Source organism: Manacus candei, unplaced genomic scaffold, assembly GCF_025592945.1.
Source record: "Manacus candei isolate 608988 ecotype Guabito, Panama unplaced genomic scaffold, ASM2559294v1 h1tg000046l, whole genome shotgun sequence".
Taxonomy (NCBI): domain Eukaryota; kingdom Metazoa; phylum Chordata; class Aves; order Passeriformes; family Pipridae; genus Manacus; species Manacus candei.
This window is the reverse complement of record NW_026138094.1, coordinates 12,895,972-12,922,508: the sequence shown is the minus strand read 5'-3', so window position 1 is coordinate 12,922,508 and position 26,537 is coordinate 12,895,972. Positions and strand designations below refer to the sequence as shown.

Sequence of the window (26,537 nt, the reverse complement as noted above, 5' to 3'; positions counted from 1 at the left end):
CACCCGAGTGCTGGTGAACAGTCATGGTCTTCAGCTGCCTTCCAAGGTTTCTTTTGTCAGTGCAATCCATTCTAAGGTCTGTAATTTCATCACGACTGCAAAGCTAACTCTCAGTAGGCTTAACTTCCTTGGCTAATCCAGCAAACTTCAAAACACTTTTTTCCCCCCCCTAATGTTTCCAACCTTAAACATCTGATTTTTATTTTAAGCGTCAACATTACTGTCATGAAACACAACTCGGGGATGTTTATTGAGTAAAAGGGAAGCCATTTTTTGCTCTTTGGTGTGAGGTCAGAAGTTTGCACATTTATCTTGGGGCGCAGGGTGAGCTTCAGAGTTGTGGCTGGTCCCTGACCAAGAGAGAGAGAAATGGGCTGTGCTGACATGTGGCAGGTTCAGATTGAGGCAGTTTTCCTCTTGTTTTGCAGTTTTCCTTTATTTAACTTTTTTAATAGCAGTTGCCTCTTTCTCTGGGGTGTTTTGCACAGTTTTCCTGAGGCTGGAGGAAAAGTGGGTTCCTTCTAAAGAGACCTTTTCCATACCCGTGTGTGCCCCACAGGCCCGATCGGAAGCGGAGGGACGTGTTCCGGATCGCAAACGCCACTCTGGCCGCTCGGAACAGGAACGTGACAGGGACAGATCACTTCACCAACGCCTCTGACGCTGAGGAGAGCGAGGTGGAGTACCCCTTCTTCGAGACCAAGGTGGATGGCAAGGAGAGAACCGTGATCTCCCACCTCCAGCCTTTTACCCTTTACCGCATCGACATTCACAGCTGCAACCACGAGGCCGACACGCTCGGCTGCAGCGCTTCCAACTTCGTCTTTGCCAGAACCATGCCCTCAGGTACGCTCTCCCAGGGGCTCTCCCAAGGGCCCTCACAGGGTGCAGCTTTGGCTCGTGTGCTGGGGAGGACAAGCTCTCCAAACCCAGTTAGAAATACGCTGGGGCGTCATAACAGTTCTGTGCAAGACAATGAACTGGAACTGTGTAGATTTTAAAGTCCTCGACTGGTCTCTGGTGTGTGCTCAGTGATGTGTTTGAGTCTGCTGTGAGCTGGGGAAAGGCAGAAGTTCATTACCAGCATAATTAGGAGAGAATCTGTTTCCTAGCAATGGAGGTGAGACCCACAGACATGGTGGGCTGGAAGGTTTTATCCCTCAGTTCCCTGTGTGCTCAATAGAGACAGGGCAGTGTTGCTCTGCTAATGTTTGGTTTTGCTGTGCTCACTTGGAACTGTTTGCAGATGTTGGAGCTTTGCTGGTGGGAATGTTTGCCAAATGTTTCTTCTGTCACAGAATGACCATGCATTTGTCCAGCCTGGGAACAGGAGGAATACTGTGTTTCTTTGTGCCCAATCCCTGGCCCCTAGAGTACTTCAAATAGGAAGCATTGAATGCTGTGCTCGTGTTTGGGGCTCTTACAGATTGTACTTCTTCTGAGAAGAATAGAGATGATTTTAGTGTAAGCTCATACACATCCAGCAACGAGCTTCTGACTCCAGCAGATGTCTGGGGATATTGGATGCAGAATGGTAGCAATTTTGTTTTGTTTCTGGAAGGAAAGGCTATCATAATCCAGATCCAGCTGTGTCAGTAAAAAAAGCAAAAAGTATTGCTTATTTCAAGGAAATAAGGAAATCTGTGAGATCAGGGAAAAGGAAATAAGTGTTCCCAGATTTTTTAACACATGGCTGTGATAATTAAAGGCTAAACAATTCTGTTTTCTTCTAAACATAACAACTGTATTTTTGAAGGAGTGGTCTTCTTTGACTGAAATGGGGTTCACATTCCTGTTAAATTTTCAATAAACCACATAAAATTATTAAGAACTAAATAAGGATGAAGCACTTCCTGAATTGCCAATGAGACTGTTTTAAACTGGGACAGATTGCCTCTGACTGTTTTAGGAGAGGGCTGTCAGTGGGGCAGTTCACAGCTGTTGGCAGCCAGGTTGTTGTTACAGCCATTTGGTGGGAACAGCTCCTTGCACTGTTTTGGTGCAGTGGAAAGTTGGGAAGGAAGAATCAGGTGCTGATAAACAGGTTCTTTTGGCACACAGAGCCCATACCTGGTGGAGCTGCATCCACTGCACTGGTTTTCTGGGAACCAGTGGCTGAGGCTCTGCTGATCTCCAGCTTCTGCACCCAAAGAACAGTGTGACCCTTCCATTCTCCTCCACTCCTGCACAAGTTCCTCTTCCAGTAGTAGATGTTCTTCTCACATCACCTGTAAATATTTTACAGAGGGAGCAGATAACATTCCAGGAACGGTATCATGGGAAGCAAAAGAGGAAAATACCGTCTACCTGAAGTGGTCAGAGCCTGCAAGTCCAAATGGGCTGATCCTGATGTATGAAATCAAATATGGGCAGCACGGAGAGGTGAGGATTTGACATCACTGCTCAAAACTTATACACCAAAAAGGATCTTTTTAAATGTGCTTCCGTGCAGTGCTGCAGCCCACAAACAGAAACTGTGATTTCAAACACCCAGCACCCTCAGCATGGCATTCCCTTTTTTCCCTTATTTTGAGTTCTTAAATTCCAAATATCTTTGAAATAAAACTGATCAGGTGGGACTCTTAGTTATAAAAATTAGCTTACCCTGCAGCTGCATTGCTTTTCAATAACAAAGGAATGTGAAGATACTAACGTGTGTGAATTGCTTTTTTGTTTTAGGAGAAGCGGGAATGTGTTTCCAGACAGGAATACAAGAAGCTTGGAGGAGCTAAACTAACTCACCTGAACCCTGGGAACTATTCTGCCAGAGTTCAGGCCACTTCCTTAGCTGGAAACGGATCCTGGACTGAGCCAGTCTCTTTCTATGTGCAGCCCAAATGTAAGACAAGTGTTTGTTGTCTGTGCCAAATTGGAGAACTGGTGTCTTTTTAATAATGCCTGATGTTTAAGTGTGTAAGTGGGTGTCTGAGCCTGTTGCCTGTACTCTGAATACTCCTCTTACTTGCTGGTGGTTCCTTGGGAACTCTTCTCTGTTCCATTTTTATGGCAAGTGTTGACAACCAGGAGGGGTGTGTGAGGTGTGTCCTTCCCTTGCATTGTGTGTCTGTGAGAGGTGCAGCAGGTGGTGGGTGTGGAGAACACACTGCTGTGCCTTCCTGGGATGTACAGCTATGCTGGGAATGTGATGTTAGCCATAACAACGTGGAGCTGGAGTGTCCAAAACGTGTGGCAACAAGGCACACCTGCTTTAAATTGCAAAATAATATGAGAAACAAATAGTTTGTTTAGATTTTTGGCTGGCAGGTTGACCTGTTCTGAGTGACTTTTGGTAAAGATCCCAATAAAAGGGTGATGCTGGTCCTGACAGTGGGAGTGATTTATATTTTGGAAGAACAGCACCACAGTGACCCTCAAGAACTGAGTAGTTGTAGAGCAGATATATCCCCACAACACTGGAACTCCACGTCTTGTTCCTTTTTGGTTTTCTGAGTGCTGCACTTTGAACGATTTGAAGTAAAGAACAGTGCCTGTATATTCTGAATATGTGTATAAGCAACTGCCAGGTGAACAAAAGGTGGAAAAAAGGTGAATGTGCAAGTGAACAATTGGATATTGTTCACTGAGGAATGTAAGTCCTTAAGCACAGCTTGTGAAAACAAAGCCCAGACAGACACTGTTCTGTACAAAATTAATGCCTCTCAGTGTCTGCTTTCTTGTTGAACTCATCTGCAGTCAGGGAGGGTTTCCGAGTACATTTTTCCACATCAGACAAGAAAATGAGAACTTTGATTTCTTCCCTGTATGGAAATACACTGAGTGGGTTTTGAATGTTTCTTTGTTTAGTAGAGGTTTTATAGAAACCCTGATACAATTGTTTTCTTGTTGGTTGCAGCAGCAAACTATGGAAACTTCCTGCACTTGGTAATTGTGCTCCCTCTTGCTCTGCTGCTCATCATTGGGGGATTGCTGATAATGCTGTATGTCTTTAACAAAAAGAGGTGAGTTGTATATGCTGCTGCTTAAACCTGCAGGAGGGGAATTGTTTATTTTCAAATCTGTGCCCGTGGAGCAGGTTAAAAATTAAAAAGAGAAATGACATTCAGAGGAGTTGAGAAGCTGAAGTAGATTCTGTCTCGTTGGTGTGTAAAAGGAGGTGGTTTAGAGTTACCAGCCTCTGGCTGCTGCTTCTGGAGATATGAAGAGGCTTTTTATTCCAGTATCATATTAGAGAGGGAAGAGGAAGGCTTGTGAGGAACATACAGGTCAATGATGGCACACACTGGACCTGTATAATCAGAATGTGTGACTGAAATATGGCTCAATATAAATCATGAAACCTTATTTCTATTTAGCTTAATTTGATTTAATTCTAGAGAGTTTTTTGAAGTCTTTACACCCACTTAAAAAATTATATCCTGGCCAAGACCAGTCTTGGGGACTGTTCTGTTGATTTGTTTTCCTCTGTTTTGTTTTTTGTAACTTAGTGATTTATTTTTTTATCTCGTTGACATACATAACGAGAACTTCATACAAGTCAGTGCAAATGTTCAGACTTGCAACTTTCCAGGTTTGAAGGGTTTTTGTTACACTCAGATAAGTGATGCTCATTGAGTATCCCATGATTTCCAGCTCTAATTCATTGGTAGCCCTGCAGAGAGTGGTACCAGTTCTGCTCAAGGGTTCCAGAAAGGGCTCTGTATCTGGTGAATACAACACCTTGGGCTCTCCTGGGTGAAATGCCTGATAACTTAACCCTTCTTTAAATTGTTCTTCTACCACAAGAATATTTTGCCTTTGATTTCCTGAGATCTGATGGATAATTTTATTTCTACAGCCTGTCTCCTGCAAGAGTTCTCACAGAGCATTTATTACGTGTCCTATTCTGAGAATCACCCCAGTAAAATTGAGGAGGGGGTGGGAATTGTGTGTGTGGTTTTAAAATAAAATGATAGAAACACTTAGGAAATAGTTGAATGGAATCCCCCATTAAAAAGAGTCTTGTCCTTTGCTGGATCACTTCTCTCCCACAGCAGATTGGATGATGTTAAAGTCCATTCTCAGCCATGAGTCTCCTGGTTTATCACCATACAGCTGCCTTTCTTAAAGGAAGTTTACCCAGCAGCTAAAAGTACCTTGTGTTTACATTTTTCTGGTGCTGATTTGCTGTAGAGAAGACTCCAGGTTTCCTGGGAAAGCTATTCTGGGCTGTTTGTCCATTGATTCTGTGAGGTAGATAAGGACTGAGCACGTCCCCTTTGTCTGAAAAACCCCACATACATTAAATAATATTCTGTGGTTGAGCAAACAGCGGAAAAGCTGTAAGAGATGGCCTGAAATCTACTTAGATTTAAAGATTAAAAAGGAAAACCCAATGTTTCAACAGGAACAGTGACAGACTGGGCAATGGAGTACTTTATGCCTCTGTGAACCCCGAGTACTTCAGTGCCTCAGACGGTGAGTGTGACCTTACACTTGTGATGCTTTTACTGTCGTGTGTTTTGTTGGTGTCTGACTCTGAAAGGTATGAAACTCTAAAAGGCATGTTGTAAAACCACTTTCTCTGTTTTGTTTTCTTAGCACAGCCACGGAATCCACAATTGATAATACTAAAGGTCACTTGTCTATTGAAAGTGGGGAGGTTTTGAGTTGTTTTCCTGTAGTTTTGTTCAGCTGAGGCAAATTTGGATTCATTCATTTCACTTTCAGGTTATCATCTACTCTTCCAGTGTTGCTTTCACTGGAATGAAGGAAGAATTCATGAATTTGTGGTCTTTCATGTTTGCCCTTTTAAGCTCTATTTTTCCTTATTGGAACAAACCCATGGCTCGAGGAAATCAGAACATCAGACAAATTTCCTTGAGGCCTCAGTTCTTCTGTTTATAGTTTAGTTTGGTGCTGCTGTTGTAGACTTTTTGCTGGAATAGCATTTCCAAAAGCCCCCAGGAGACTAATGGGTTTTTACCCAGAGTGGCAGCAGAACATTTTACTGTTATTTTTTATAGCAACACCATTAGGGTTAAAGGTCTGTCAGTGTTCATGCTATAATCCTCTATTTTCATCCTGTTATTTCACCCACGCAGAGCATGTGACACAACTGTCCCCTCCTTTGGTGACTGATAGGCAGCAGCATCAGTGAGTGCTTGGATGTGTTCTTGCCTGAGGCAGTCCTGCCTCCTGGCAGTCACCTTCTGAGAGCTCTGCTCTGCCTCAGATCAAAGTCCTGCAGCAGCAGCAAGTTCTGCCTTTGCTGGTGCAACAGTGAGTGTGCAAGGGATCAGAACAGTGCCATGCAAAGAGCTGCTGGATCAGAGCCTGCCTCCCTCTAGTCATGAAATCAGTCTGTTAATCGAGAATACAGCAGGCACTAAACTGATACAGATGATCAAGTGTTTTTGATGCTGTCTGGAAGGATTAGAAAAGCAAGGATCTCAAGAAAAGCTCAGGCCTTAAGCATTGATTTGAGCCTCTTCCCACCCTCTCATTGTGCTTTGAGGTTCTTTATTTCTACCCTGATATGCAGATACCACAGTGAGGCTGCTTCAAGTCCATCTCCAAATTTCCTTAAGATTTATTTTTATACAGTCCTCAACCTATCTCTGTATGGGAAAGACCATGGACTGTTTGCACACAGGGGGCAAGGTCTCAGCATTCTGTCTGGTGTTCTTACAGTCAAGCTCTTTGGGCAGTTGCTGTTGTAGAGCAGTGAGTGCTCACACCTCGTGCAGAAGTGGGACCTCATGACTTGTTCTTTCTGCCCTCAGTGTATGTTCCAGATGAGTGGGAGGTGCCCCGTGAGAAGATCACCATGTGTCGGGAGCTGGGGCAGGGCTCCTTTGGAATGGTGTACGAGGGGATAGCCAAGGGAGTGGTGAAGGATGAGCCAGAGACCAGAGTGGCCATCAAGACTGTCAATGAGTCTGCCAGCATGAGGGAGAGGATCGAGTTCCTCAACGAGGCCTCGGTGATGAAGGAGTTCAACTGTCACCACGTGGTAAGTCATGGGGGTGGGACAGTGGCTCATGTGCTTATTGACACCAGGGTGTTCAGGGCACGTCTGCACTGACTCAAGTGGGAACTTGGGATCTCAGCTTCAACTCTGCACAGCTCCATAATATTGTTGTGAAACAGGAGTCAGGGAGTGGAACCAAATCTACATTCAGACCTTTCCCTCAGGTTCACGGGTGTTTGGGGCTGAGTGATCACTGCAGTTCAGGTAGCTGTGCTTGTCACTGAAGGGTTGTTTTTCCTCGGCCAGGTTCGGCTGCTTGGTGTTGTTTCTCAGGGCCAGCCCACGCTGGTTATCATGGAGCTGATGACACGTGGGGACCTCAAAAGTTACCTGAGATCATTGAGGCCAGATACAGAGGTGAGTCAAGAGCTGCTGGTTGTTTATTTTTCTTCAGTTTGAATCATCTTGAACAAGACAGCATCACGTTGGAAGCAGCAGGCAATTAGCCTTTCCTGCCCTTCTCCTTAAGCTCCAAGAACAAAACATGAGCTGCTCTGTGATCTGCAACACCTTTTTCATGAGGCAGCTGTTGCAGGTAGCCCAATGCACCACATGGAATATATCCCTTCTTGTGTCACTAAGTCCTGTTTTCCAGATTTGCATTAAATCTCCTGTCTGATCTAATTTCTCATCAAGATGTTAAAAAAGCTGGCTTCTTTAATATGTGTCAGGATAGTCGATTCATGTTGTGTATCCTGCCTGTTGCCTGTGCTGGAGAGTAAATACCTGTTACCTTAGCTAATATGCAAACTCTCACACACAGACCACCAGTCTAAGGGCTAAAATTGGCACGTCTGATACAGGGTCTGAAGGATAAAGATGACACTTGGGCCGCTGAAATCACAGCAGACCACGTAGAAAATGAGCTCAGCAGCTTTTGCCCTTGATCTAGAAATTCTGATACGGATAAATTAAAGGACAGAATGTGCACGAGAGAATGAACATGGTCTGTTACCTGTTTTATCTCGTTCATCTTGCTCAGAACAATCCCGGGCAGGCCCCTCCGACCCTGAAGAAGATGATCCAGATGGCAGGGGAGATCGCGGACGGGATGGCCTATCTCAACGCCAACAAGTTCGTGCACAGAGACCTGGCTGCCAGGAACTGCATGGTGGCAGAAGACTTCACAGTGAAAATTGGAGGTGGGCTCTCCTGGCTCTTACACAAATCACAGAGTCATCCTCAAAAATCAGCATCTTCAAAGGCGTTTTATTTTTTTGAAAATCGTTGGGAAGACTTTTTAGAACTGAGCTCTAGTTGAAATTTCCACAGAATGAAATATGTTCCTTACGAAGGCTTGCTGTGATTTAAGACCTGTGAGCAGTGAACCCGACTTGCTGGTGTTCCAGTGAGGCAACAGTATAGCACATGTGTTTGCAAAGAGCTGGGGAGGCAGTGGTTGGAGGTGCAGAGGCTGCAGACATCTGGGTGGATGGTGTGGTCACCACGGGTGTGTCATTTGCCCCTCTCTTAATGCACAAAAATAATCCCACCTCCTGTTTATTGATTCAAGAATGAGAACTTTAGGATTATTTTAAATCATATCTGAATTGGAAGTGGAACGTAAGGCTTGACTTCAGCTGGGTGCTTTCTAGTCTGAGCTGGAGTTCTGCTTCCCAGACAACTGAATGGCTTTTCTTCTGCTCTGCTGTTGGATCACCACCTTTTTTTTTTTTCCCTTCACCATCCTTCCAAAATAGTGTCAGATGAGTTTCTTCAGTCTTCTCTCCAGAGAGGGTGATTTTAAGCTGTTGGCTGTTTTTGAGTTGTGCATATTAAAATAATGTGTATAGCAACAGCCTTCTGCTGAAGGAAACTAATTTTTTTTTCTCTGAGCTTAACTCAGCTATTTTGATAATTTGTGTAAGTAATCCTGTCATTTGGGAGAAAGAAAAAATGATTTCATTTTGAGTCAGTTAATTAGGAAATAAGATCTTTGGGGGATTTTGTGCATTTTCTGCAGGTTCAGAGGAAGTCATTCCAGTTTTCTCCTCCTCCCCCCTACCAGCTTGTTTTACAATTCTCTGAACTGAAGATGGTGCATTTCTTCCCTTTAACATGTCCATGGTTACCCCAAAAGCATTTTAATGTGGTGCATTGCTCTTGTTTGTGTACCAGTATTGAAAATCCCTTCATGTAGAAACAGTTTGGGAGCATCTTGGCTGGAACACGCCAACTCAGACTGTTCAGCTCTCAGAGGAAGAGCTTTGTGCCACACCAGCCTGTGCTCGCTGCGTATCTGTTTCTTATTTGCATTACATTTTGAAAGAATTTTCCGTTCAGCCAGGATAAAGTCACCCTGGTGTGTGGGAGTGCTGGAATAGCTGCACAGATGGGCTCTTTAGTCATAATCACTGAGGGTACCAGTGTCCCCAGCACACAGGGAACGTTGGGCTCGGTCACTCGTCCATAGGCTGGTGATAACAACTGCGAGAGCTGAGGGAATTCTGTCCCCTTTTCACCCCACTTCTCCTGGAAAAAAAAAAAAAGGGGGGGAGGCAACTCCAGGTCTGTATTGATAAAATGGATTTTGCCCTCTGTGTCAGCAGGTGGCATTTAATATTAATGAGAGATTTAATGGTGCCTGATCTGTTAACTTTTTGGTTAGTGTTTGAGAACACAGTAACTGGTTTTACAGGCAAGTCCAAGACCCAGCAGTTCTGAGAGCCCCAGGCTGATTGTACAGAAAAAATGTGCTGGAATAAATCTGAGTTACAGTCAGATGAACCCAAGTCTTGGAAATGCTTATGTATTAACAACCAAGGACATGCATATAACCCAAATATGCCTTTAATACTGGTCTGTGTTAGTCACAAATTAATAACCTAATCCTCAGTAGCACTTGAAATGGAATATTTTACAGGAACTGAGAATTACCTTTGGGAGAGGGAAAAAAACCACAAGGATGTCCCTCAACATGTGAAGTTCTTCAATTAAAGACAATAGTTTTAAGTACTAAAGGAGCTCTTTACACTCTTGAAAAGAAAATCATTGAATTTGGGGAACAGTTAGTGAATTATGTGACCTTTGGAAGACTCAGCTTACTGCAAAGCTTGAGCATAAATCCCGGAACTTTTCATGTTGCTATATTTAAATCATTCAGACTTGTCAGCCCTGAAGTCAGTGGCACAAATGTCTGTTGGTGGTGTTGGAAGGGAAGGTCACCAGCCCTAAGGCAGCAGGTGAAGTGCCTGCAAAGTCAAGTGTTGTGGGAACAGACTGCAGATCCTTTACACCAGAGCGTGATTGCCTGGCTGGTAGGAAGGGGAAATGTCCATCATTTTCTCATGCAAACTCAAAACATTTATACCTTCCAGATTTTGGCATGACAAGAGATATCTACGAGACAGATTATTACCGGAAAGGAGGGAAGGGGTTGCTGCCTGTCCGCTGGATGTCCCCGGAATCCCTGAAAGACGGAGTCTTCACAACGCACTCCGACGTCTGGTAACAAAGAAGGGGCTCTGAAAAGCTGGTTTAGCCCCTCTTCTTTCTATCCCCTCCTCTTGTTTTAGTAGGCTTAACTGAGTGTCCTGTCCACTCAAAGGTAACTCCCTTCTTCCACCTTGAAACATTCTGCTTTATGGCCATATTCCCACTGCAAAATCAAGAACTCATGAGGTTAAATTCTGTCTCTCAGGGAGAGCAGAATTAAATGGATTTCTGAAACTGGAGGTGGTGGCCTGTTTCCTGCTGTTAGTTGTAAAATCAGTTCTGCAGTGAAAAACATTGCCTTCACCTGGAGGAGCAAGTTGTCATTTTTTTAAGTTGCCCTCCTCCTTCAAGAAAAGCATTAAAAGTTGCCAGGAATATAGAAAGGTTCCTAGTGCTGACCTGCTTTTCCATCAAAACCTTCTGTGTAAACAACTCCCCTTTCACCCAGATGGGCTGTGTACACCAGCAGGCTTTTTGGGGATCTCTCCCTCACGCATATCCCTCTCCATTTGGAGCTTTGTTTGCTCGTTTTTATGTACTGCAAGATGCAGAAATAGGGTTTTCTTTGAAAGCACACTGCCTGCCTGCTGTATCTGTGCAGTTATTAATAGAGGAGTACACTCAGGAGGAGTAATCCTCTGGAACAACTCCCCACACACCCCCCAGTTTTTGGACATAGGTAGGGAGGACTTGGCAGAAGATGGTCTTGTACTGGCAGAACCTCGACTCTGTCTTTTATGATTTCTCTGCCTTCCTAACAAGATGTTTTTACTGCTGATCTGTTACAGAATTGGCAGCTGATTGCCTCCAAATGTCTAGAAGTCAGGAGGAAAGGCATTTTTGTGTAGTAAACTGCACTTTCTTTAAACAGCTTGAGGGTTTTGGAGTCAGTGGTCTGTGGTCCAGAGCACCAGCTATGAGTGAAATGTTCATAAGAGGAATTCAAGTGAAAAAGCAAAGCAACAGAATGGTACTTAAATTTTATTTTACATATGGCCAGTAACTTACTTTTGAATCCAGTAACCCTCAGACTTGGAAACAGATGAAAATAACCACGTAGAGTCGAGGGGTAGCCCTGTATCAGCCATTTATCTGATGGAGCAGTGCAGGCAGGCTTTTGGCAGTCCCCCCAGTAAAAGAACTTTGGGACTTGTAATGGCTTCACAAAGCAGACAGAAATTTGGACTAGATCACTAGAAAATCCCCAGATGTGGACCTGGCTGAGCCTGGAGTGAGGAGCTGGCAGAGCTGCCTGTTCTCACCACACAAGAGGAACTTTTGGGTCCAACCGTTGCATCCAGAGGGAATGTGGGTCAGGTGTCCCTGTGGTGACGGAGCAGGCTGGTTCCATGTGTGCTTTCCTTTAGCCTGGAGATGTTTAGTGATGTTATTCTGTAAACACAACTCAAATTCCAAACAAAAAAACTCCAAATCAAGTGTGAGAAGGAAATTAGTGCTGTACTTGTTGTAGGAAGTATGTGAGTGCTCCCTTCAATGCTCACAAGGAAGAGAGTAGGGTTAGATTGGATATTAGGAAGAAATCCTAATATCTACCTGGAAAGTAGTTTACTTGTTACAAGGTTGGAATACTTAAGGGAAGGAGCAGGAAAATCTGACAGATTTTTACTTGAAAGCATAGAGAGGAAAAAAATTGTTTTATGGAGAGGAGGTCCACAGCACTCATGGGTATTTCAGACAGTTCTTCTTTGGGAGAGTTTCACATCTTAATTGTTAGAAGTGATTTGCTCTGAAAATTTGTTTCACAGAGGTGCACTTTCTGGAGGCACAAAACAAGTGGCTCAATGTGAGAAATTTGCAGTTTGTTTAGAATGTGTATCCACAGCTACAGAGAAATTTCAATCCAAATTCCAAATGTAGCAGGAGCTTGACTTATCACTGTCATGAAATCCTTACTATTTCCTTGATCTGCTTATGGCTAAAAGGATCAGTCCAACTTACTCCTCAGTAACTTTTAGACCAGACACTATAATAAATACATTGAAGGTCTCTCCATGCCAGGAAAAATTACCAGAATCCTTGTATTGGTTCAGATTTTTAAGTGCTCCATGTAAACCATGGAGCTTGGCTGTTTTGGGAGCCATTTATTTGCATTAAATTGTGGAAAAAAAAGAAGGTTGAGATTGTTTTTCCTGGTTTTTTTGGTCGGATATTGTGACATGTTCTTCGAGATCAGTTCTGGAAGCCAAGATATCAAAAAGACAAACTGTGAGAGTGGTCAGAGCCCAGGATTTATAAGCTGTAAGGTGAAATGGCAAACTGCAAGAAGAGTGTCTGGAGGTTTGAAGGGTGGAGCTTTAGCAGTTCATTCTTTTATTGCTTTTCAGGCTGAAGAATGAGGTAATTAGACAGGACTGTTTTTGTTGTAGTTAGGGAAGGAGGACATTTTAAAACTAATGTAATACTCTTCAGGGTGAGGGTGGATTTCTATAAATAAGTCCTCAGCATCTTGCATTCTTTCAGGGCTGGTGGTTGCCTGGAAGGAGCAACCTGAGTTTATTAGTTGGGATAATAAGATGAGTAGGTGTGCAAGACTTGTCCTCATTATTCCTGCAGCGATCAAAGTGGCTTCAAAGGCACCAAAACGTTCCGTTGACCCTCTGTCTCTCCCTCCCCTGAAAGGCAAACAATTGTAAGGCTGTTTGTGGCTTCTGGCAAACCAGTTTAGATCCTGGGCATAGCTGAAAGATAAAACCACTCAGCCATAACCAGCTAATGACAGCAGACTCCTGTTTTCGTAACAACACCCCGGTGGAACTGCGCGTTTTCCTCCCAGCTTGACTCAGCAGTTCAGCCACACAACTCAGACAGCAGCGAGATTTTCCTCCTTTTGCCCAGCAACTCTGAAAGTAGAACCTCTTCAGTGCAGTGCAGACAATTTGAGCCATGTCTGCTCAATAAACTAATTTTAAATGGAGATATTTTTAGAAAGTGTCAATACTTGCGTCCAAACTACCCAATTACATAACTCTGCTTATCTTCCTTCGCCAGTAATCAATTCCTATTATTAGACAAACTTCTTTTTTTTCACTTCTGCTGTCCTTTGGAGTTATCTGGAAGGAGCTGGAAGCTCTGTTTCAAGAACATAGTTACATACACGTTGCAAAAGGGGTAACTGAGTTTTTCCTGGGGGCTTTAACATTCTGCTGCTTAAAACAGCAAATTGGGGTCTTGGCACAAGAGGCTGGAGAATGTTCATGTTTCTTCTGTGTCTTTTCCAAAAATTGTGTTTGTTGCTGCTGTATGATCCTGACTTTGCACCTTTAACTTAGAATGTGGCAGAAACCAAAGCAGAGGGATAAATGGAAGGCATTACCCAAGCAGTGTTTTTGTGCCTGGGCAGCGGAGGCTGGTTGGTTTGCTGGCTGTGGGTGGTGAGGCAGGTGAGATGCCCAGGGGGTGGTGTGTGTTTGCTGTCTGGCTCTCTCAGCCTGTGGAGCAGTGAGGGAAAATGCAGCTTTTCAAGTGGATTTGTGTGACTCAAGTGATGAAAAGCAGCTTGCACTGGAACGAGAGCTTACAGTTCTGTGCTCCTGCCTTCTCAGCCACTATCAGGAGTACCTGAGATGTGTTACATGAAGATTTGGAGTTTAGTGTATTAAGTGTACAGATTTTTTTATGGCTGTCTCTGTGGCTTGGGGGAAAGCTTGCCAAGCTTACTTTAAAGTCTCTGCAACTTCTCCACTGCTTAGAAGGTTTGATTCCCTGCCCCCAGCCACACAAAGATCTTACTGCAGACTTTAATGGTCAGGTGTGTGTCCAGCCTGAGCTGTACAGCCAGCCTGGAGATAGGATAGAATAGAATAGGATAGGATTTTTTAATTTTTTACATTTTTTTCCCCCTTACCTGTACCTTTCCTTTTCCCATCTTCACTGTTCTTCCCTTCTTCCCACCTGGCAGTGCATCTAAAGTCTGGACTCTAAAGGGAGATGGGATGTGAGCTGATTCTCCAGACAAGCTCAGAGCTTCAGTCTTCTCTGAGTCAGGAGGCTCCTGGTCAGTGCAGTGAACCTGTGGTGGCTTTTTTACTGATGGACCTGGGCAGAACTGGCGTAGCCAAGTAATGCTGGACCACTGAACCATCATAAACATGACCAGCTCTGGGCTGCAGACTGTGGTGTGAAAAGTGGGGATGGAATTGTGCCAGTCTTTGCTTACAGAGGCCGTTCTGAAGAGTCACTCAGAACTGGGAGCCCTTCTCACCACTGAGACACCACCCGAGGTGTTTGAAGTCCACGGTGCTGTGACTGTCACCACGGCCGCGTTGCTTTTTGAGCAGTGGGAATTCTGTGTTAAAAGAAAACACCCATGGACACCTACTGCTGAGCAGCAGCTAAGAAATCCCCCCCTTACGTCCTGTAGGGATGGCTCAGGCTCCTCAAGCTGTGCTCTCTGTTGCAGGTCGTTCGGGGTGGTGCTGTGGGAGATCGCGACGCTGGCGGAGCAGCCGTACCAGGGCATGACCAACGAGCAGGTGCTTCGCTTCGTGATGGAGGGGGGGCTGCTGGAGAAACCAGACAACTGCCCTGACATGCTGTAAGTGCCACAGCCACCACCATCTCCTCCCTGCACAGCTCATTCTTCCTGATCCCTTCGGTGCCTGCTCTTCCCCATCTGCCACAGGAGGGGCTGTTAAGGAGTTGAGTCACAGGAGGTGCTGCTCAAACAGTCTCTGTCAGTCCAGTGTTTTGTAGTAGTCAGACATTCCAGAAAGCCAGAATCTCACTTTAGGCTATCCTTCTCCTCTGATAAGGAAACAAAGCACAATCTTGGTGTTCTTGAACAAAATTAGACTTTATAAAACTCACAAGCAACATTTGCTACGGCGGGAGACTCTGTGCCTAAACCTTGTCTCTTCTGCTTAAAGTAATTCTGTTGAGCATAAAGAGAGAAAAGAGCCTGGGACAAGCTGAGATGTGCATAAACACTGGAATTCAACTGTTTAGTTCAGCATACAGATAAATCAGTGTATCCTGCCTCTGTCGAAAGCCTCGTTGGATCTGCTGTGTCACTCACAGCACTCACCCCATGGAGATAAACAAATCCCCCCTGCAAACAGTTTCCTTCCCTGAAAGCACAGAAAGTGTTTTTTCACAGAAAAACCTCTCTTGCCCCAGCATCGACCCAAAGCCTCGCAGCAGCAGAGGGTGTGCAGTGCAGCAGCTTCAGTTTTTAGCTTTACATTGCTGAAATACTTCTGCTGGCCTTTGTGTACAGCAGTTTCAGTTGTTCAGACTTTATTGCTTTGATATACTTCCCAAACTGACTTTTGGGAAGGAAATACTGCGTCTTGCAGTTATTGAAATTTGTTGGAGGCCCACAGAAGGGATACAATCACTTAAGGGCCTCAGCTGCTTGGGATTCTTAGGAAAATAGCTTTTTTGGCTGGAGCCTGGCTGCGGTTTCAGATGACAGGCAGTGTTGTTTTGTTGTTTGAGGGGGGTGGGTGGTATATGCAGGGGGAGGTGTAGCTGCCATGTGATTCCTTGGTTTCACATTCCTTCCCTTTCACGATGCTGGGGAGAATTCCTGGCAGTCGATTGACTGGGCATTGTTTAACATGGTCAGAGCTGTGTAATGGGGGGAGAACGAAAGGCGTGTGTGACAGGATCAGAGTCCACAGGGACAAACACCTCTGCAGTGAGAACAAACTCGGGGAGAGATTCAGCTTTAGAAATTCCTCACTAACTGGGGCACGTGTGGTATGAGCAGAGGGGTGGGAGGGGAGGCACTGACAGAAGCTGAAGCTCTCCCTACTGCAGCCCACCCAGCTCTCTGTCCTCCCCCTCCTCAGGAAATCTCTGCTCCTGGCTGTTGCTACTGGATGAATCCACTCTCAGGGTCCTGGCTTGTGAGCTGGGAGAACTTGGTTAAAGTCTGGCAGAGCAGATCTGTGCACCGGGGTGCAACAGCAAAGGCCTCTTTTGTGCTGATTCTGAGGAAGAAGCAGTTCAGAGGTTAGTTTTGACCATAGGACTCGGCCTCATGGTGCAGAGGTGCACAGTAAAAAAAATCTGCCTTTGAATGGAGCTGCTTCACTCCTTCAGAACAAGGAATGGGGCTAAACTCAGAACCAAGACGCACTTGCTTTAGCAGTGGGGGTTTGTTTGACACAGTTGAGTATAAAATGTCCAAAATGAAAAAAAAAAATAGAATGTATTGACCTTATTGTGACTTGCTTTAGCTCTCTTTCAACCTGTTTTGTCTTTGTTTTAGGACAGACATCCAAATCTGCTGAAATTCAAATAGGCTGTTGTAGGAATAACAGTTGGGAGCTCCAGGAATAACCTTCACCTTTGTTCCCTGCACATGCATTTGGCATTCAAAGAATGTCTTTTGTGTTACTGTTGTGCTTTCCCTCCTTTCCCTGTCCTCCACCCCATTATCCCAGGATGCTTTAACAATGCTATGCCACACTCGGTGACCTGACAACTCCTGCCAGTCGTCCCCCTCACATGTGGCTGTGGGCAGGGTCAGACACCTGGTCTGTAGGCACAGGTCCTGTCCCCTCTCAGCTACCAGGGACCTACAAGAAAATTAGGGAATAGGCAGAAAGGTACTTGTAACAAAGAGCCCTGAAATTCCATATGGATCTTGCCAGACATCCCACCATGTTCCAGGCCACTGCTTTATCAAACCCTTTGTAAAATAAGGGATCCTCTTTTTTGTGGAGGTTGCCAAAAGATTCTGCTTAAAGACAGGTTTCTTGGCATGTCTGTGCTAGTGGAAGGTGTCTTTAAGAAGCACAAATTCTTACTGGTGGAGACTGGTCTGTGATACTTTAATATTGACTCTCAAGATGTCCCAAAAGCAAAGCCCACCTGCTGCAGGGAGATCAGTTATTTGGGCTTGGTGCTGTCTGGAAGCAGGTGGGAGAGGGAGCCAGGAACTGTGTTCCTTTGTCTCACGTGGTAGCTACAAAGGCAGAGGTACTTTGTTCTTTAAATTAGCTTGACTTGGAAACAACTAAAATTATGGTGAGAACACCAGTGGAATTATGGTTAGAACACCAGGGGACCTGTCTGTAGGGAGAGGGGAGTGTGCTGATACGGAGAAACCTCCAGGACAGGTGGAGGAGGTAACTACTGTGGGGAAGTGTAGATGAGAGCAGAGAGGAGAGTTTTGCTGTCACCAGCTCCACTGTTTTGAGCCGTGTGGGTGCTGTGAGTGTTGACACAGCCGTGCACCCTCCAGCCACGGAGCAGTTCTCCTCAGGACCTCGTGTTCCCCCCACGTGCTCATGGTGCCGGCAGGCTTGGATGCTCCACGTCTCCTGGTCGTGCTTGTCAGTGCCTGTGCTCTCCTGGCCCCTTCAGCAGTGAATCAGGAGCTTCCAGCAGGAGCTGCAGAGGTTCTGTTCTGCAGTTTGGTATGTCAGATGCTTGTGCAAAGGGGGGATTTTATGGTGTGGCTGTCCCGTGGTTCAGAGGTGGTAAATCCCTGTGAAAAAGGGCAAAGCACAAAGGGGACGGTATTTCTGGAGGCTTTTTACTCTTGCACAGGGTGAAACAAGACTCAGTTGTGTTTGTGCTACACCCTCTTGGCATAGCTGACGTGGTTTTGCAGACAGAACCATGCAATGAGACAGATGGTTCAGTAAGACAGTGCCAGGAGAAGCTTTGCTGTTTTTCTCCTCTTCCTGTGCACCAAGTGATGGTTTTATGCCCTCCCATTGTTATGGCACTGCTCATCAGGTGACGGCTGCGTGGCTGGAGCTTGGGTACAGCTGAAGCTCTCAGACAGCGTGTTCCCATGGGGCTTTTAAAAGTTGTGGAGGCTGGAATTCCACTCTGTTTTTGAAGCAGAATTGCTTCCCCCACATGCATTGTAGATGAGGAGACTATTTACGCAGTGCTGATTTCCCTTTGTTCCTGGGTAGAACCCGGGGTCTGCTCTGCAGAGGGACTGTCAGCAGGCACCACCAGCAGGGGAGGAGAGGTCCTTTCGCTTTTCCCCACCAAATCAAGCCTAATGCAAAGCACAAATGGAATTCAGCATCTATAGGATCTTTCCATTTTCTGTTTTTTATTGTCTCAGTGCAAACCAGAATTCATTTTCTGCTCAGTTCTTTGAGCAAAAGATGCACAGAGGGATGCTGGCTATTCCCCTGTCCCATGACGGTGCCTCCAGCTCCCTGGAGCTCACTTGCCACCAGTCAGGAACGTACTTTATAAATCTGCTCAGGTTCTATTAACAGCCTGTAAATTCTCCTGTTGTCTACTGGAAAGGTTTCTGTTTTGTTTAAGATAATGTAAACAAGGTCTGCGGACACACAGAGTTAAAAAGAAAAAAAAAATCCTTTTATGGGAACTCTGTAGGGTTTTTAAATCTGGAATGGCTTAAAAGAAACATCACATGTCCTTGTTTGTGCTGATGTCACATGCATTACTCCGCTGCTTGTGGTATCTCCTTAGCATTGCCCTTAGGCCTCGGGGCGCAGTGCCAGTGAATATCCAGTGTTCCTGGCTCCAGCCAGCGCTTCTATTCAGGGACGCAGCAGTCAGCTGGAAAGGAAACAGCAGTGAAGTAACAGAAATGGATTTTATATATTTATGTCTCAAGCCTTCCCTCCCCTCTCGTGGGTGAGGGTACGGTGCAGTTTTATAGCTTGGCTTCGCTTTTGCTCCGAGAGGCTTTTTAAAGGCTCGAACCCCGGCGCTGGCTGAGCGGTGTTTACGTGTCTACGTGCGGTTACAATGCAGCATTGAGTACCCGGGGAGTGCTCCCAGCACAGACTGGTTTTGCCAGCTCCTCGTTGGGTGTCACAAGGCCATTCTCAGGTGGCTGACGTTTGCTCACGGGGAGCTGTGCCAGCGGAGCTCTGGCAGGAGGATTGGGGACTTGAGATGCACTTCAGCGCCGATTGCTTTGGGTTTGGTCAAAGCACTCAGCGGTGTTTGCGGCCCAAACACGGCCGCTTGCCCTCTCCCTGCTGCCTCAGTCAGCTCAGAACACAGTGGAGATCCTACAGGGTTTCCCAGTTTCCCAGGTTTCTGGGGAGGGGGTTTCTTTGCTGTGGTTTTTGTTCCAGGCCAGGGTTCCCGGACTCTCCAAACCTGTGCACAGCAACAGCCCGCAGAGCCCAGGGTCTTCCAGCTCGGTGACAATCCTGTTGGAAGGTTTCTCCTAGAGCAGGGCCATTACTCTGGAAGGGACTGGGGTGCTATTCATAAAGAGAGCGAATTTTTGTTCATTTGTTTGTTTTCTTTTTAATCTAAAAAAAATAATCTTTCCCCACTGATGCAGAGATCTGGTGAACGGAGGGCACAAGGCAGTGAGAGCTCTAATTAAAGGATCAAATAGAATTGCTTGTTTACGCTCTGAAAACATGAGGAAGTTTGGAGTATGGTACTGCTGTTCTGTAGAATTAAAGCTAAAAGGTGATGTGACCTGGCTTGAGGGAAGGCTGGCAGAGGTGGGAAGTGAACCCCCAGCAAGCCAGGGGGGTCTCACTGGGGCTGCAGATCCCAGTGCTGGCAGATAAGTCAGGACACGAAGGATTCTCCAGTGTGTTACCTTAAATGAGAGAGCTTTCTTTGCTCTATTTTATTTTTAGCTCCATTCTTACTCTAACACAGAGTAGTAGTTTTGGCCAGCAGTGACTTCCTCCACACAGCGTGTTCCTCTGAGCACTGTGTACACAGAGGATTGGCTCGAAGAATTAATGCTAATCTTCCTTTTCTTATTTAAATTTGTCCTATTACTGCACTGTGCTAACAGAAGACATCCCTATTCCACCTTCACAGACAGTGAAATCCTTTCTTGTGTTATGTTTAAAGCTCAGGGCAATCTCCTGGGAATATCCAATTTTGCTGTGTCATGAAAATGCTGTTTTCATTATGTCTGTATTACTGTTTCATTTTGTGGTTTTGTTTTGCCAGCATGGGACATTGTACAGATCTAATCATGGATGTGCTTAAACAGATGATCTCACACTCCGTGAAATATTAATGCATCCCTGGCCGTAAATGAAAACAACCTAATTTTAAAATAAAAATATTAGAGAGTGTCTTTGAGATTGGAAAATGTCTGCTGGGGATTACAATTAATTTGAATGTAATTTTCTTCTTTCGGGGGGGGAAAAAAGCAGTGCTTTACCTTGTGTGTATTTCCTATTTTAATTTTTTTCCAAGGCAGTATTGATGGGGTGGGATGGGTGGTTTGAAAAAGATCTTCCGAGAGGCACAGTCACGTAACTTATGGCCGAGTGAGCACAGGGTACTTTGGAGGAAAAGGAGAAATATCAGGTCAGAATTAAAGTGTGAAATGGTTGTCAGGTAATGACATCCAGTGAATGGATGTCAGGTAACAGGTATGGGCAGGTGTGTGAGAGGGAGTGGAGAAGGGTGAGGTGGGAGTTACAGCAGTAAAAGGGTGATTAGAAGGGAGGCTGAAATTTGGCACAGGGATCTCAGCACTTCGTCTGCTGTCAGAATGGAATGGTGTTCTGAACCGTGTGGTCCAGTCCAGTCAGGGCTCCTAGAACACCTCAGTAAATGCTTTTCCCTGTGTGTTTCTTGCCCAGGTTTGAACTGATGCGCATGTGCTGGCAGTACAACCCGAAAATGAGACCCTCCTTCTTGGAAATCATTGGTAGCATCAAAGACGAGCTGGACCCAGCCTTCAAAGAGGTCTCCTTCTTCTACAGTGAGGAGAACAAGCCTCCGGACACAGAGGAGCTTGACCTGGAGACTGAGAACATGGAGAGCATTCCTTTAGATCCCTCCTCCACCCTCCAACCCACTGACAAGCACTCAGGACACAAAGCTGAGAACGGCCCCGGCGTGGTGGTGCTCCGGGCCAGCTTCGAGGAGCGACAGCCGTACGCGCACATGAACGGGGGCCGCAAGAACGAGAGGGCCCTGCCCCTGCCCCAGTCGTCGGCCTGCTGATCCTCCGAGCCCCGAGAACAGCGCCCAGAGAAACACAGGCATTGGGGGAAGAAAGAAAGGAAAAATCACAATATATTCAAAAGCCTACTGTACCTCAGTGGATCTTCAGAACTGCCATAGCTGCACTTGGGAGAACCCTTTTTTCAGTAAACAAGTTGCCGTATTTTTCTTTTTTTCGATATGCAAGCAGATGTTTGTTTCAGTCAAGGACTCCAGTCATGGGGCACACAGTTGGCCTTTTAAAAACTCTTAATGTTAACACTTAATAGCAACAGAAAACTTGAGATCTGATGTCTCTCTCTCTCTCTCTCTCTCTCTCTTCTCTTTCCTCTCTCTTCTTTTCTCTTTCTTTCTGTCTCTCTTTTTGCTTCATAATGGGAAACATATCTGCGTGCAAGTTCAACCGTACAGCACTTTTATCAGATCAAAGATATCGCAGGCCAGGTGGTTCCCAGTACCCCTGCAAGCACCTGCCTAACACTGTAGGTCTTTATAAAAAAAAACACAAACAAACAAAAAAAACCACACACACGAAAAAAAACTAAACTAAAAAAGACTGGATTTTTAATGTTGCTCTTTAATCTTTTTAGGAACACGTAAAAGAATACAAAAGGGCCATCATTCGTCCAAGGCTGTTACCATTTTCAACGCTGCCAAATTTTGCCAAAAAAAAAAATGAACTCTTTGTTTTTTGTTTTCGTTTTCTTTTTTTTGTTTGTTCTTTTTGTAGGCGTGGAAGGAGCACAGTAATCAACTGCTCTGTTCAAAAGAGATCCTGACCAATAAGTTCTATTCAGTCATGCACTGGTATTTAAAAAAAAAAAAAAAAATTAGAAAAAAAATCAAATTGTCTAGATCTTTTTTCAAAACTGGACAAAATGTGATTTATTTTTTTTTTTCTTGTGATGGAGAAGATAAAAGGGATGGGGTAAAGAACCAACCCTCCCTCCACCCCTGTCCCTATCCCATTCTGGACAAAACTGGCAGTGGTGAGCTAAACAAACACGTGCATTTCGTACAAAAAAAGTCAACCGCACGCCAAAAACGAGTTATGAGAAACCTGAACCTAAGCGGCCGAGATCTCCATCGGTGCAGCCTGTCCTTCCTCCACAGGCTGGCGAGGAAAAACACCTAGAAACATAAATTGGAGAAGACAAAAAAAAGCAGTAACCGGATTCAAGTATATGATGCTTTGTTGACCTTTTCTCTTTATTATTAAGACTTCTCGAAGGGTCTTGCAGTTCTATGTTAGACCATGGATCATTTGCATACACATTGTCTTTTGTGTCACTTTTATAACTTTTTTACGGTTCAGATACTCATCTATATGTCTGTACAGAAAAAAGCTGCTATTTTTTTTGTTCTTTATCTTTGTGGATTTAATCTATGAAAACCTTCAGGTCTGCCCTCCTTTCCCTTCCCTTCCACTTCAACAAATTTTCTTATGCTTTGTACTATAGTGTGTAACCTTTACTTCCTCCTTCCCGGTAACCGCTACCTTTCATATGAATTGCCATGAACTGTTTAATGCCTTTTTATAAATACATTTCCTCCTTTTTTTTTTTTTTTTTTTAATTTAATTTTATTTTATTTTTTTTCCCATTAGTTGTTTTACAGCATCTTGGCTGTGTGGGCTTACAGGGCTTTTTGAGGGGGACACGGAGAAAGAAGGGACACCCTGCACGGGAACACTCTGGCAGTGCTGTGGTGTGGTGTTTTTAAGCCCCGGTTTTCCTTCCTTCCCACTAACCTCTGCCCAGGCAGCACGGGAGTCTCTTACAGTGCAAGGCATGATACAAACTCAGGTCAGAAACAAAAGGTTAAATATTTAGTACATTCTTGTTCAGTGTTTATATTCATTGTTGTACAAGGGTCCTACCCCTCGTCCCCTCCCCGCTTGTTTTGGTTGTGGCACACCCCCCCCACCCGCCCATCCCCACACAGACACACACACTCATGTATTCTTTTTAAATTATTTGTTGGGTACAACAGCAGACAACCAGGCTTTTGGGTCACTGATCTGTAAAAAGACTATTTAGCCCTCCCACCCTGTGAACAAGAACTGTGCCAGGTGCAGCTGGCGATGATGCCAGGCATTCCTAGGGTGGCCACTGAACACCTGGCTCCAGCCAACCCCAGCTCTTCTCCTTCCTGATGGGAAAGCTCTCATGGAGGGGAGCCCTCCTGGGAGGGCACCTGGGCTGCACTTCACACCCCTGGTGAGGAAAACAAGCACCAACCAAACGAAGCCACCACCCCATTTCTGTGGAGCTGGGTGGAAAGCACAGAGCTGGGGCCAGCGGCTTGGCTGGCAAACGGTGAAGTGTTGGCAGCTATGGAAACCTGTACAAGTCCAAGCTTGTGGCTTAAATCATAGACCAAACCTCAGAACAAAAGAAAAGGAGTGAGCTTGTTTGCTCAGTTGCAGAAGCCTTGGTGAGAGGGGAAGGAGGGGCCGTCAGGAAGTCGACAACCAAGGAGTTGCACCAGTTGCTCATCTTACCTTAGTTCCAGCATCTGGGCCTTTGTTTAGCACTGATCCAACCAAACGATGGCAGGAAGAGGTGGTTCTGGGATGGAAACGTTCAAATCTTTTGAGTAAGAACAACGAATTAAAATATACTGATTGCTAGTTTTGACTGGAGATTTTAAAAAGTTTGTAGTGCTTTTTGCTTGTGTAGTTTAGGTCCCATTATCTTCTCTTGCCTCTGTCCCGTAGTTATTTTTCCCTTTTAAAAATGAAAAAAGACAAAAAAGTTAATTAAGAAGGTATTCTATGTAGGATTTTTTATTTATTTTTGTGATATCAGTTTAAATCACTGTAGAGATGCCCCATAATAAATTTAAATACTAAGATAAGGGTTTTAGAGTATGACAGGGGGACAGTTTTTGATTTTTTTTTTTCAAACATTTATCTACCTCACTCTTATTTTTTTATATGTGTGTATATAAAAAGAATACATCTCACATTTCTCAGCAGCCAATAAATGCCGTTGATACTGGTAACCTCTCACTCCATATACCACATGCTCTAGGTTCTGGAGGGGAACAATCACTGCCTGTCACAAAGGGTCACTTCAGAATATTTACTGCAATTCCAAGGGGTTTCTCCAATTTTTTGCATCAGATTTGTTATTGTGAGGAGAAATCCAAGAGCTGTCTGTCTTAGGGTGACCATTCTGTAAGGAAACACAGAGGCTTTTTAATGTGCTGTCACAGCAGTCCGGGGGTCAGCAGCAAAACGCTGCGTGTCTGGAGGAGCGGAAGTGTAGGTGACCTGATACGGGGACTTCAAATTGTGAGTATTTGCTGAAATCTGTTACAGAAATCAACTGTTTACAATGTTTGGAGGTCTAGAAGAAATACTAAAGGGAATGGTCTTTCTGTTTGTCCTGTAGAATGGGCTAAGTCATTCCTGCCAGTTCTTGCTCAGATGTCACAAGCACCAAAAAGACATTTGGCTGAATCAGAACCCAAAAATAAATTGGCTCATACAGCGATAGCATCGCTTTCTTGACCAAAAAACCTGTCACAGGCTGCCTGATGATCCTGCTAGATGAGTTTACAGCTTTGGGTCTTTGCTGCTTCTGTTTGATGAGAGCACTGATTTTTTTTTTTTTTTTTTAATTTTTTTCCCCCAAACTAATATTGAATTGATTTCTTTTAACGCGCCAGTAAAAAGTCAGTTCCCTTTTCTTCCCCTGTTTATATGCCTTATAACTGTGGATTCTGATGGACCAGCCATCAAATCTTAACTGCCCTCTGACAGCGTGTAACTGGTTTACAAGCACACAGGACTAACACGAGCTTGCCATCAATTTGATGTATAATGTTTCCCTTTTTCCAGCTCTGGCAGCTGTTCCTGCAGGTGTTGGTTGTGGTATCTGAGTAATGTGGTGCTTGGAGTTGTACACGGCCTCTTGGATACACAGTGCTGTGGTTAATTCTGAGAGTTTGTCTTTGGAGGGAGCATTTCTCCCTAGTCCTGAGAAACCAGCAAAATTGGAAGTTTTCACTAGATGGGTTTGGTTTTCCATGTTTGATTATGTTCCAGTGACCTTTGGGTGCAGTGGTTGTTCCCCTCCCTTGCACATATTGATTACCACAACTGGAGATCCTCAGATCTTTCAGCTGGCTGGGAGGGTTTTGTTAAAACTGTCCGAGTTACTGGTTTGTAGAATTGTATGTAGGTGGTTTTACAATGCATTAGGAAGAAACACTAATGGCGTAGCATCACGAGAAACATTTCAAAAAGCACTTCAGTAGAAGACAGTCACAGGGCCTCACATACATGTGTGTGATGGCAGTCAGCTCTCCTGGACCAAACCACCTTCATGATACCATTGCGTTCTGTGTTTGCAATTCAAGCTTAATTCCTTTTTCGTTCTGTTTGTTTCCATAGGTTTTTTTTGTTGTGTTTTGTGCATTTTGAATAGCTTTATTCACATGGGTTTTTCATGCAGACTTCCCTTGGACAGTAAATCGAGTTGTTTGTGCATGTGAACAACTGAGAATTAATGTTGGCTTGATAGAGTCATAATATGGTTTGTAATGTTGTTCTTCCCTGAGACCACTGGCTTGTCTGGTATGGAAAATTTATTTAGAACTTCAGCTATGTTTGAATAAAGTTCAAGTAATCCAGTTTGTTTATAAATTGAAAACAAAAGCCCACCCAGCCCTGAAACCCAGCGTTTTGCCGGATGGTACCGAGATGTTTGGATGCAGTGGGATAAGGAGTTGGCGTCGCTGCGGGAGCAGGCGGCTGTGACTGCAGGGCCCGGCCATGGCTCTCACCTGCCCCGCACTGCAGAGCTCTCGGGGGCACAGGAGGTGCTTTGGCTGCAAAGGAACGTGATTCCTGAGTAAATCAGATGCTGTTTTGGGGGATGACACAAAGGCGCAGCAGCCGAGCGCGGTGGAAGGCGTGGGGCCGGGCCAGCCCGCGGGCACCGCGGCTCCGTCAGCGCGATGCCTCTGCCCCTCCCAGCTGGCTCCAAGTGCTCTGTGGTTCTAGGCACGGTCACACTGATGCTCCTCTTGGTCTCAAAACAAAAAGAAGGCCCAGTTTGCCCAGGATGACTGGTGACCAGAGGGAGCTGCTGTCAGGTCCTCTGGGATCTGCTGAGGGGTGCTCGGTGCAATCCGAGACTAAGTGAACAACACTCCTATTGTTGGTGTAACTCCATACATATATATCTATATATACATATATATATACCTA

General features: G+C 45.0%; 1 protein-coding gene across 3 annotated transcripts in view; it reads left to right on the top strand.

Annotated features, from left to right (window-relative positions):
* The window catches only part of IGF1R (insulin like growth factor 1 receptor), a 165,527-nt gene extending 143,927 nt beyond the window's left edge, over window positions 1-21,600 (top strand). For 2 of the 3 annotated variants that reach the window (XM_051796782.1, XM_051796781.1), the window contains exons 11-21: window positions 560-846; window positions 2,246-2,382; window positions 2,680-2,839; window positions 3,857-3,959; window positions 5,345-5,415; window positions 6,723-6,952; window positions 7,217-7,327; window positions 7,953-8,112; window positions 10,288-10,417; window positions 14,826-14,960; window positions 20,950-21,600. In XM_051796782.1, the coding sequence (XP_051652742.1) occupies window positions 560-846; window positions 2,246-2,382; window positions 2,680-2,839; window positions 3,857-3,959; window positions 5,345-5,415; window positions 6,723-6,952; window positions 7,217-7,327; window positions 7,953-8,112; window positions 10,288-10,417; window positions 14,826-14,960; window positions 20,950-21,316 (1,891 nt within the window). In that variant the 3' untranslated portion in view covers window positions 21,317-21,600. Of the gene's footprint in view, window positions 1-559; window positions 847-2,245; window positions 2,383-2,679; window positions 2,840-3,853; window positions 3,960-5,344; window positions 5,416-6,722; window positions 6,953-7,216; window positions 7,328-7,952; window positions 8,113-10,287; window positions 10,418-14,825; window positions 14,961-20,949 lie in introns of all 3 variants that reach the window. The other variant, XM_051796780.1, reaches the window with a different exon arrangement.
* Window positions 21,601-26,537: the final 4,937 nt, after the last annotated feature.